We start from the raw sequence: 12,093 nt of genomic DNA, 5'->3' as shown, positions 1-12,093 counted from the left end.
GGAATTCTCAAGCTAGACTCTCAGGTGGTCTTTGGTAACGGGAGGCTTCGGGCTCCGCTTTCGGGCTCCGCTTCGGGCTCCGCTTCGGGCTCTGCTTCAGGCTCTGCTTCGGGCTCTGAGGTCAACAGCTCTGGATGCAACACATGGCAGCATTGCTTTCTGGCCATCTGCCCTGCAAGCCTGAAGTCTTCCCCACCTGCAGATGGAGGGAAGAGAGTCTACCTTTATAGGACTGAGGTGGACAGCTAGTAACTATTCATTTAGCACCTTAGCTGTTTTTACCATTATTGATGGAAGTCTGTCTTTCTTGTTTTAATATCTAAGTTTGGCAGGAGCTTACACAAATCTTATTCCTTTAGCTCTCTACCAATGCCACTATCACACCTTCTGGAACAGATGGAATGGAGAGGGTACATAGGCTGATGATAGAGCAAAGGCAGTTTTGAAATGTTTTTCTTTCAAAAAAACAAAGCTATTTGAGCACTCTCGTTCTGTTGTGCAAGCCGTTTATTTAGCCTGAGTATAAGCATTTGTTGCCAGAATCATAATAGTAATAGTTAATAACTGCTGCCACTTAGAGGGTCCTGCTTTGTGCTGCACTGCTAACCATTTACATTCATTACTTCAGTTCCTGCAAAGCTCTGTGATCCAGTGGGTATGACTTCATTTTATAGATGATCAAGCTATTTATAAGAGACTGGCCTCTGATACTGTTCATTGTTGGTTGGAGGGGGACACTGTTCTTTTTGACTCCTTGACTTTCTGGTGTAGAATAAAAAGCTAGAGAAGATATAACGTAGAGGTTAGGGCCATAACAATGTCTTTCAGAATTGGAGACTTAGAAGAGAGCACAGAGATCATGTCGTCTAGGCTCTTTCTCAGAACCCTCTAGAGAGAGTCATTCCAGAGCCAAGGATAAGGTGGTATGAGAATTCATAACAAAAGTGCTACATTTTTTAAAATTAAACATTTTTTAAAATTCTTTTTTTTGTATTTTATTTTTAAAGATATTTAATTCATTTGAGACAAGGAGAGAAAGAGAATGCATGAGTATGAACAGTGGGGAGGGTCAGAAGGAGAAGCAGACTCCCCCCTGAGTAGCGTGCCTGATATGGGGCTCTATCCCCGGACCTCAGGGTCATGACCTGAGCTGAAGGCAGACACTTAGCCCACTCAGCTACCCAGGTGCCCCTCCTATTTATTTTATTATTATTTTTTTCATCATGATAAATGTGCTCTTTAATCCTCGTCTCCAACTTCCCCATCTCCTCACCCACCTCCCTTCTGGGGAAAACAATATTACTAAACATAATAAAAACATGAGCAACAGTCAATAGAAAAAACAAATTATAAATATACAAACTGAGGAATTGTAATAGAGTATAATATAACTTAGTTTAATATACTTTATAAACAAAAAAACTGAACAAATACTGGTTTTTAGAGCAAGAGACTATAAAAAATGGGCAGGAAAATATGAGAAAACTTTCGGAAATGAAATCTAAAAATGTTGAAGTTAGGGAAACCAGGGTGGCTCAGTCAACTTAAGCGTCTGCCTTCTACTCAGGTTATGATCTCAGGGTCCTGCGGTCGAGGCCTGCATTGGGCTCCCTGCTCAGCAGGGAGTCTGTTTCTCCCTCTTTCTGCTCTTGCAATCTCTCTTTCTCTCTCTCTCTGTCTTTTTCAAATAAATAAATAAAATCTTTTTAAAAATTAAAAAAAATTAAAATGTTGAAATTAAAAACTGAATAGCTGATTAGAGAAAATGAATAAATCTAAGCATTAAGGGATTATCTAGAATGCAGTATATTGAACAAGAGGAAAATATTTTTTTAACTTAAGTATAATTAACTAGAGTGTTACATTAGTTTCATGTATACGGTATGATTCAGCAATTCTAGACATTTCTTAGTGGTCATCAGGATAAGTGTCCTCTTAATTTCCTTTATCTGTTTCACCCATCCTCCCACCCATGTTCCTTCTAGCAACCACTAGTTTGTTCTCTGTATTTGAGTCTGTTTTTGGCTTTTTTTCTTCACTTTGTTTCTTAAATTCCACATATGAATGCAATCATACGGTATTTGTTTTTCTCTGATTTGTTTCACTTAGCATTATACTCTCTAGAATCATCTATGTTGTTGCAAATGGCAAGATTTCATTCTTTTTTTATACAACATTGTATGTGTACCCACACCTTCTTGATCTAGTTATCTATGGGTGGACGCTTGGGTTGCTTCCATAACTTGGGAAGTGCTGCATTATTGCTAGTGGCTCTTCTTAGGACATTACTCCCTATCCAGTCTTACCATTGCATTTTTAGATAGAACTTTTTGGTAGCACAGTAGAAGTCTCCTCTGTAACATATATCCAGTTCTCTTCTACCTCCCCCAGCTACACAGGTCAAGGCCAGTGCATTTCCCCAGGACTGGTCCTTCCACTGTGGGGCTTCTGGACCCTCATATAGAATCCCTTGAGAGGATTCCGTTGTCCGCATCAGCTCCAAAGAAACATCGTGTTTTCCACTACAGGTCACTCTATAACTACAAAGACCTGGTCTCTGCCCTAAGGAAACTCTTAGTGGAGGAGAAAGCCATTTAGATAATGTTTTTGTGAAATGACAGTTGCAGATGAGTAATACAGTGGGACTAAAGAGCAGATCCAGGGAACGAGGAGAGACATGGAGGGAGGGGTGGAGGTTGGTTTTCTGTGTCCTTGGCATCTTGCTGAGTGTCTGTTTGATGCTAAATAGGTTGGGAAGTCAGAAATGAGCTGAGGATGGAATTGTGCAGAAATAAGAATATAGGAGAAAGACTGCTTTCCTTATTTTATTTTGGGCTCACTTCCTAGGTATCCAGAGAACCCTAGATACGACTATGAGAGATAAGCCACCGGTGCTGGAGATGGGAAGCAGTAGGAGGCAGCAAAGAGTCCCTGTAAATCTACTTACTCCTAAGATAAGTTTAAACTAGTCACACTTCTGACTGGATGGGCTACGGAAAGAAGCACCTCTTAGATTCCTTAATAAGATTCAGAGATTGGCACATCTGCTGCTATATTGATGGTGCACTGGCTAGGGAGAAAATTAACTTGACTCTGGTTTCATACTATTTATTTATTTAAGAGAGGGAAAAGGAAAGAGAGTCCATGCCCAGAGTGGAGCCTGATGAGGGGCTGGGTCTCATGACCCTGAGATTATGACCTGAGACAAAATCAAACGTCTGCTTAACTGACTGAGCCCCTGGTGCCCCTGGTTTCATACTCTTTTAACTATAATTCCTATTTTCTGGTTTTGTTTCTCTTTCTCTTTTCTATTTTTTTAAAGATTTTATTTATTTGAGAGTGGGGGAGAGAGGGGGAGAGAGAGAGAGAGAGAGAGATTGTGTGTGTGTGTGTGTGTGTGAGAGAGAGAGAGAGCACAAGAGCAGGGGGAGGGAGAAGCAGACTCGCCGCTAAGCAGGGAGCTCGACTTGGGACTTGATCCCAGGACCCCAAGATCATGACCGGAGCCAAAGGCAGATGCTTAACTGACTGAGCCACCCGAGTGCCCCTCACTTTTCTATTTTTAAAAACAGTTCTCCCCACCTGCAAATAATCATCCACCTATTCTAGGAGGTAGAGATTGAGTGTTCTCATAACCAGCCATGAGTCAGTGACAACCTTTTACTCTTGTTGTAAATAGAAACATAGACTCTGTCCCTGCCTGTAATTCATAGGCTGCCTCTCCAGCATTTCCTACTACAGCGAAGGAATGTGCAAGGCTTGAGTCAGCAGTCAGCTGCCATGGGACAAAACATGTGAGATATTGTTCATTGGCAGAAAAGCACCAGTGCTCTGGAAACCTGGCATCTCCTCTTTCTCTTCCCTCCTTGGATTCGTCACTTCCCTTTTCCCTTCCTTCCATACCTTGGCTTTTTAGTCCCCAAGATTTTTGGCACCTTCCGGCCAGGTTTCCTGGTCTCTAGGTTCCTGTAATTATGAATACTGATTTTTCCCAGGATACTAGGATGTTTGGCACACAGGAATGCTCCAGGAGAGGCCAGGAGGAGCAGGATCTCAGTTTGACCTTCAGGAATGAGGGAAATGAGGGCAATAACAGGAATGGTCCTTCTGCAGTTCTCCCCAGTGCTCTCAGAATGAATCAGAAAGCCAGATTCCCCTTGCTAAATGACACAGTCCCAGTCCAGCAGAGTTACAGAATAATACTGTAGCACTTGAGAGTGTCTTCCTGATGTGGTCATTTGGCTTGCAAAGTAGGAAAAGTGAAGCAGCCCAGGGGAATTAATCTTGTGTACTCTTACCTTGGGTGCCTGTCGCATTGTTCCAGGAACCAACTTACCTCTGTTTATCTGTTGTCATTAGTGACCTGCAGGTTGAAATCCCTTAGACTGGGCATTTAATACTTGACTACTGCTTGGAGGCAGATTCTTTGCTGTTGTCTGAGAGCTGTGGCTAAAACCTCTTAATGTGAAAGTCAGCAGAAGGATTGGGGGGCCAGTTATTGATGAAAGTCTTCATCTCTGGTGGGGTTTGATTTTGGAAATGCTTCATCTCTGGTGGGGTTTGATTTGGAAATGATTTGGTGGTTCATAGCTCTGTGGAAGTATTTCACACAGTGGGTTACAGCCAACCAAGAGGGTGTTAGCCTACAAAGCAGAATTTTTCTTTGAAAATAAATGCCCAAGACATTTAGGGAGGTGTAAGCATAAAACAGGTATTATGACAGGGAAAAGGCTTTTAGAGATAATGTTGCAGGGTTGTTGTTACTGTTTTTAAGATTTTATTTATTTGAGGTAGAGAGAGCAAGGGCGCGTGCAAGCAGGGGGAGGGACAGTGGGAGAAGGAGAGTCCCAAGCAGACTCCACACTCAGCGCAGAGCCCAACTGGAGGCTCAGTCTCACAACCCTGAGCTGAAACCAAGAGTCAGACACTTAACCACCAACTGAGCCACTCAGGTGCCCCACAGTTGCAGGATTTTTAATGTGTTGGTTTCAGCAAGAACCTCCTGGTTCCAAGTTTCCAAACCCTGGCAAGGAGTGGAAGGTGACTGCTATTTAAGAACAAAAAGAAATCATTTTCTTCTTTGACAAGAGGCAGAGAAATCAGACCCAGGTGTATTCACAGTTTTCCAAACATTATGACTCTGGTGGAGTCAAAGTCGACTATGAACACAGTCAGGCATGCAGGGTCAGGATTGCAGAATGCTGTCTGTTTGCCAAAAAAGCAAAGCCACTGAAATCCACACAAGGAAGGCAAGAGACAAGGCAAGAGACAATCACTCTGGGACTTTTGTTTCTAGTTATCCGTTGTTACCTGTCACCCTTCTGCCTTTGGATAAACACATGTGTTTTTTTCCGCCCCTACAAGACATCTCTTGATTATATACCATTTCTAAGATAAGCCTTGGCAAATGGGAAAAAAAGTGGACTCTTTTTTAGGAATTTTACAATATTCCTCTTGCTGCCTCCTACTTCCTAGAATAAACTTTTATTTTGGGGGAAACTGGAGGTCAATTCCAGTTAATTCCATTTCTTGATGGACTCTTGGCCATGTGACTATTGAGACAAGCTGTGGGTTTTTTTTTAAAGCAGTGTATTTTTTATATCCAGACCCAGGAGAGACTGTTGAGTAAGTATATATCTGAGATGAGAAGCCACGTCAGTATTTTCCAGGTGAAGAGTTACCATCTTCAACTCGGCCTCCACAGTGTATGAAGAGTGCTATGTCTGTTGATGTAATGGGAAAATGTTGGTTCTTTGTGTATGGCTATTACTTTCTCCCATGAAGCTTAAGACAGGTCACCTGTAGATTTGGTTTGGCCTTACGGTGTCATGGTGAGGTGTAGAGAGATGCAGGATGTTACTTCTACTTCACAAAGGAGGATTCTCTTGCACAGACACTTAGCCAGTGAAAGAGCTTCAGGACAGAATCTGGATCTCTTCTATGTCAATCTAGAGCTTGGGGCCTTCTTTTGAGAATTGATTTTATCAGCACATACAGCTTGATGGCTCCCAGTATTCTTGGGTTGGTTCACTACATAGTGAGTCACTTCTTACTTCTGCAGCCCTCCTAACCAACCTCGATCAACACCTCCTTCCTCTGTTTCCTCCCATCTCCAAGAGTAAGTCCTCTTAAAGGTGAAGTTTCAGTGCAGTCCTGTTTGTCACACTAGTAGCAAATTGGTGACTAGAACACGGGAAGTGAGTACTATGACCATCAGGATTTTGTCAGCACTAAACTCTGAGAACTTCAGAATCAGAAGAGGAGTTTAGAGACCATCCAGTGTCACCTCCTTGTCTTACAAGAGGGAAAATGAAGGCCTGGTGAGGCAGAATGACTTGTCCAGGGTCATGTCACCAATATCTGGCTCACAGATGGCGGTGGAGTCTCAGAGCCTTGCAAGTGCTTATTTTCTTGTTCTGACCTGCTTCGCTATTCTTATTACTATGACTTAGTGTTCACTTTCGGTCCTTTGCCTACTAACTCCCAATAATAGTTCTAAGTAGTGAGGATACATGAAACATGGTACAAAAATGATGAAACAGACCCAAGGGAGTGAGTACATTTAAGAAGCATGTAAGGCACTTTGTCCCATCTTAAAGCTTCTATCCAAAAAAAAAAAAAAGAAAGAAAAAGAAAAAGAAAAAGCTTCTATCCAGCACATATAGGATGGTAGAAGTACAGATGTTTTTGATAAGTGGAAGGTGTAGACATTATCATTACTGTCAAATATGTTTGTAGGCAAAATGAAATGGCTATAAAATCTTCCTACCCTGCCATATATCACATGCAGGAGCAAGACTTTTTCAGTCCTTTAAATCCCTACTTACTTTGATACTTCTGGACTTTGTGCTTTCTTAGACTGCTGTGACACTGCCCTTTGGTTCTCTTCGGACCTCTCTGTACTGTGCCTCACAATCTTTTTAGAGGAGCTCATCTTTCTCTACCAATTCCTTACAAGTTGATGAGTCTCAGATCTCATCCAGGGCCCATGGCTCTCTCTTCCCATGGACTCCCCTTGTGTGACTATACCACTTTTGAAGGTTCAGCTACCACCTGCATGCTAATTACTCTCAAATCTGGGCCTAGGTCCCTAGCTACTCCCCTGAGCTTCAAATACATGCCTGACTGCCTGGTGAGCACCTCTGTTAAGGCAGCTCAAATGTAACAAGCCAAAAGGGAATTCACTACGCTCTCCTCACAAATAAGTTCCTCTATTTTTGATTCGTTGGCTTGGTGTCACCATTTACTCAGTTGCCTAAGTTGGAAACCTGAGAATTATTCTTGAGCCTTTCCTATCTGTAAGAGTCACTCACAAGCCTTTGTATTTTCTTTCCTTTCCCATTTTCTACACTTCTTCACTTTCAGGCTAATACTGATTTCCCCTGGAAGACTTAGCTGTCACCTTTCAGAGGTTTATCTTCAACGAGGACCCGCTATGATTAGATACTCATCCTCTGTGTCCCCAAATTCCTTGTGCCGTGCTCTCTAATGACACTTACCAGACTATGTTTAATATTCTGTTCATCAGCCTGCCTCACACACTAAACTGTAAGATTCTTGAAAGCAAACACTGTTTTACTCATCTTTCCATCCCCAGTGTCACAGATAGTGCCTGGCTTAGAAGGTATAGGATATACATTTGTTGAATGAATGACTATGACACTTCGGAACTCCATTTGAAAAGGAGTTATATCTCCTAGAAAATATTTGTAGGTAGAAATTTGGATTTGCTAACCATTCCTTTCTCTTTATTTTTGCTAGATTAATGTGACAGAATCAGGTGGATCAACAGCCATCCCACTGCCCCCTTTGTTGGGTGTTGCTGAGAGTTGATGAAGCATGGAGGACAGTAAGAATGAGACAGTGAATCACGCTCACGTCCTCTTTGACCGGTTTGTGCAGGCCACCACCTGCAAGGGGACCCTCAAGGCTTTCCAAGAGCTCTGTGACCACCTCGAACTGAAGCCTAAGGACTACCGCTCCTTTTATCACAAGCTCAAGTCCAAGCTTAACTACTGGAAAGCCAAAGCTCTGTGGGCAAAGTTGGACAAGCGGGGCAGCCACAAAGACTACAAAAAGGGAAAAGCCTGCACTAACACCAAGGTAAGGATTTGGCTTACCCCAGGCCTTGGGGTCACTGACCTAAGGATTTAACCAGAAAAGAAAAGATTATGAGTAAGGGTAGGCTGGAGAAGGGATTATGTAAAGGTATAATGCATGAGAACTAGGCAGAGTCTAGCTGAGACCCAGGATAGAAAGTCAAACTCTGTGGGTCCATCACCTGTGTTCAGTCAACTGTTACATGCCCCAGACCCTGTTCTTATTTCATGTGTTCACATGTTGAACAGGGTTTCAGCTATTTAAGAACAACCCTGAAGTCAAGTGGCAAGGAACTTTCTCCTCCCTGAGGCTCTATTTTGAATCTCACACTGTTAGGCGGGTGCAGGTGGCTTAGCAAAGAAGTAGCCATGCCTTGTTAGCATCCTATCTGAACATGGCTTCATAACATCTGGCATGTCATCTCTATAAAGTCATCACTCCATACTCAGTGACTAATAAGGTCTAGATAATATTTGCTAACTTGAGCATTTGCCTCTAACTTCAGACCTCTCTTTTCATTCGTGTTCCAGGGGTTTGTTTTGATAAGCAAGGGCCTTGTGAGCCAAAATATTCTTTTGCTTTTTTCACAATCTAGAGAAATACAGTTTTCATGAAACAGGTGAGATATTCAGTCACCTGTACAGGGGCAGGTACGAGGAAGTGGAGAAGGAACAAAATATATATCCTGCTTTCCTCCTTATGTGAAAATACTTTCAGTGAGAAGTTTGGAAAAACAACCAGAGAAACAAAGTTGGAGATGACTTCATGACTAGATCATTAATATCCTTTCATGAGCTTTAATTTGCCCTGTGTGGAGACCTAGAGACCCTTCCCCCATGGATTTGCCTCTGGGTAGATATTCATCAGCAAAATTTAAGAAATTCAAAGGCATGACTCTTATGAGTGAGTTCTGTTTATTATTTTTTTATAAGCTTTTATTTATTCATGAGAGACACAGAGAGTGGCAGAGACACAGGAAGAGGGAGAAGCAGGCTCCCTGCAGGGAGCCCAATGTGGGACTGGATCCCTGGACCAGGATCATACCCTGAGCTGAAGGCAGATAGTCAACCACTGAGCCACCCAGGCATCCACTTCTGGTGGTTTTTGTTTTTGTTTGTTTGTTTGGTTGGTTTTTGTTGTTGTTTTTTTTTATCAATAATGAAAGGAATTCAAAGCCAAAACCTTGCATGTCTTTCTTTCCTCTGTGCACAGAGTACAAGTTAGTTAGGTGTCCATTCTCACTTTGAGTACTTCTCTAAAATATGGGTCTTTAAGATCATTTCCCTCAACTTTCAGTCTAAAGATGATTTTAGAATTCTTTTCATCACATAAAACTTTGGCTCTTGAAAGTTGCCTTCTAGGAATCCTTGAGTGGTAGACTCATTTCAGGACTCTTAATATTGCCTGAATTATGTGTTTAATAATCTGTATCTTCTTGGACAGAAATATGCTTGACTTAGAAACCTTTCAAAAGGTCCTCTCCTATTAATAAAAGATGACATGATTTTCAAATCTTATGTTGAAATGATGGCCACTTCAATAGATTGCAGATCTACAAGGTGAACGTGTGCTGGGTTTATGTCCAGCACTAACAGTTAAGAGTCTTCTGTATCCATAACAATCACTAATTTTTCTCTCAAGCCATTGCAGGTGCTCTTCTATGACCCAGATGGGTCTGAAGATTTCTTGGGAGAATAGCCCTACTTGGGGGCTTTAGGTAATGATGGTTTATAAGATCATGAAACTGTTATTGAAATGTGAGCTCTCCCAAGAGATACTGCCTTTGCCCTGAAAGCAGCTGTGTTTTTCAGTGTCTCATCATTGGAGCTGGCCCCTGTGGTCTCCGTACAGCCATTGACTTATCCTTGTTGGGAGCTAAGGTAGTTGTTATTGAGAAACGAGATGCCTTCTCCCGCAACAACGTCTTGCATCTCTGGCCATTCACCATACATGATCTGCGAGGTCTGGGTGCCAAGAAGTTCTATGGCAAGTTCTGTGCTGGAGCTATTGACCATATCAGTAAGTAAAATCAGTCCTCCTGTAGGATCTCGCCCCTGCCCCCTACCCACTTGTTCAGTAGAAAGAGGCAGATTATTCAAGGAATTCATACTCAATAGCTCAATTTGCTCTAACATCATTAATATCTAATGTATAGAAAGCATGCTGTGCTTGGAGTCAAAATACCTGTGATGCGATTATCTATCATCTAGGACTCTTTTTTTTTTTTCTTTCTTTTTTTTTTTTTTTTTAAAAAAAGATTTCATTTATTTACTCAGGAGGCACACACACACACACACACAGAGGCAGAGACATAGGTAGAGGGAGAAGCAGGCTCCATGCAGGGAGCCTGATGTGGGGCTTGATGATTCGATCCCAGGACCTGGGGATCACAACCTGAGCCGAAGGCATACGCTCAACCACTGAGCCACCCAGGCACCCCCATCACCTAGGAATCTTAACTGCAAGTGTTATTTCCTATGAAATGAGTTTAACTTAAGGATTTCTAAAGTTAGGCCTTGAACTCTTCCTGAGCACTTGCAGTGGGTGGGATGGGCATTGGGGCCAGGCCAAGAAACACTACCAATTTGAGCCTTGACCCTCTGATGGTTCTTAGTCAAGTGGAAGAAGCAAAAAATCATGAGGCTATCTCTAATGTGATATGATACATACTTTACTAGTGTAAGAACAAAATGCTATGGGGACAGTCCTGTGGAAAGCACAGCTTGAGAAGCAGCCTCCTAGTTTGATCACAAATGGCAAGTCAGTAATGAGACTCATTTGGCTAGGTGATTCTCATAAGGTCTATAGCCTGGATAGCTCTAGATATATTTTTGTCATCTCCAAGCTCAGCTTAGGGTATGCTTTTCTGAGATCCTATAGAGTAAATACAAGTTAATGCAGATAGTCTTTTCATGATTGTTAAGTGGCCTCTCTGAGAAAGTGATTCAGAACAGACATCATGAAGTTTGAGTCTTGTTTATTGGTCATCGTTAATGATTCCAGGAAAGTCTTATCGAGGAACTTTTGTTCTGAGCTCCTCCAGATGTGTCCTGCAGATATATCAAACAACTGCCTAACCATTGCTGGTTGAAGTAGTTGTGCCAATTTATCAAGCATTGGCCAACGGCTGCCACATTCCACTGGCAGAGGAAGCCCTCTGCCCATCTGTTGGGCTATAATATGTAAAGCATTTTGGAATCCATTTGTCTGCAAATATTAAATGTGTGCTAGAATGGGATTTAATGAACCTTTAGGAGTGTGACTCAGAAGGGTGGTGGTTGTGGTAAGCTGCGGAAAAGAACCGAGATGACTTAGATGAGGATTAGTCAGAGGCTGCAGGTGAGATTGGTCTTCAAAGAGGACCAAAGGTCATTGGATTTGTCTGGATTTGTCTGCCTTATGTGAGAGTTGTCTTGGAGCTGAGAGTGTCCTACATTAGGGACTAGATTTTTATCACCATAAGCCTGGGGCTGCGACCATATCTGACAGTTGGTAGTCACTCATTGGACATGGAATAAGTAAATCTCTCTGTGATGATGAGAAGGATTTTCCATCATTATGAGCCTTGGTTTCTGTACCTGTAGACCAGTGGTGGGAGGGACAATAGTAAGAGACTTAGGTTAAGGTTTCCCTTTCTTACTTCATGAAGATCAGGGAGGTGGTAGGATGAAAGGAAGATGCTGTGGGAATCTCAGGAAGTAGTGCAGCCCCTTTGTATTAAACGGGAAAACCCACCTGTGGGGGCACAGCTTTAGCCTTTTATTGTAAGTACCATGTCCTTGTCAGGATTGTAGATTCCACTATATGGTGTGGCTCTGACTGAATCAAGGGGAGATGGAAAAGAGTCTCCTGTTGGCCACAATCTCTGTTGTCTCAGAGCTTTTGGTTGTTTTGAACACCTAACCCAAGAGGTGGGAGTGGCCTTGCACATCTCTCTAGAACATCTCTTGCACCAAATTGCATTTGCCCTTAAAAAAGAAAGAAAGATGCTGT

At 42.3% G+C, this 12,093-nt stretch overlaps 1 protein-coding gene across 30 annotated transcripts in view; it reads left to right on the top strand.

The window, feature by feature from the left end:
• Positions 1-12,093, top strand: part of MICAL3 (microtubule associated monooxygenase, calponin and LIM domain containing 3) — a 266,829-nt gene that overhangs the window by 137,200 nt on the left and 117,536 nt on the right. For all 30 annotated transcript variants that reach the window (XR_012003010.1, XM_072766402.1, XM_072766389.1 and 27 more), the window contains 2 exons: positions 7,762-8,103; positions 9,912-10,119. Coding sequence is in view for 29 of the 30 variants with exons in the window: in XM_072766402.1 (XP_072622503.1) it covers positions 7,840-8,103; positions 9,912-10,119 (472 nt within the window). In the remaining variant the exon portion in view is untranslated. The remainder of the gene's footprint in view (positions 1-7,761; positions 8,104-9,911; positions 10,120-12,093) is intronic.

Source organism: Vulpes vulpes, chromosome 8 (genome assembly GCF_048418805.1).
Source record: "Vulpes vulpes isolate BD-2025 chromosome 8, VulVul3, whole genome shotgun sequence".
NCBI lineage: Eukaryota > Metazoa > Chordata > Mammalia > Carnivora > Canidae > Vulpes > Vulpes vulpes.
This window is presented reverse-complemented; position numbering and strand designations above follow the sequence as displayed.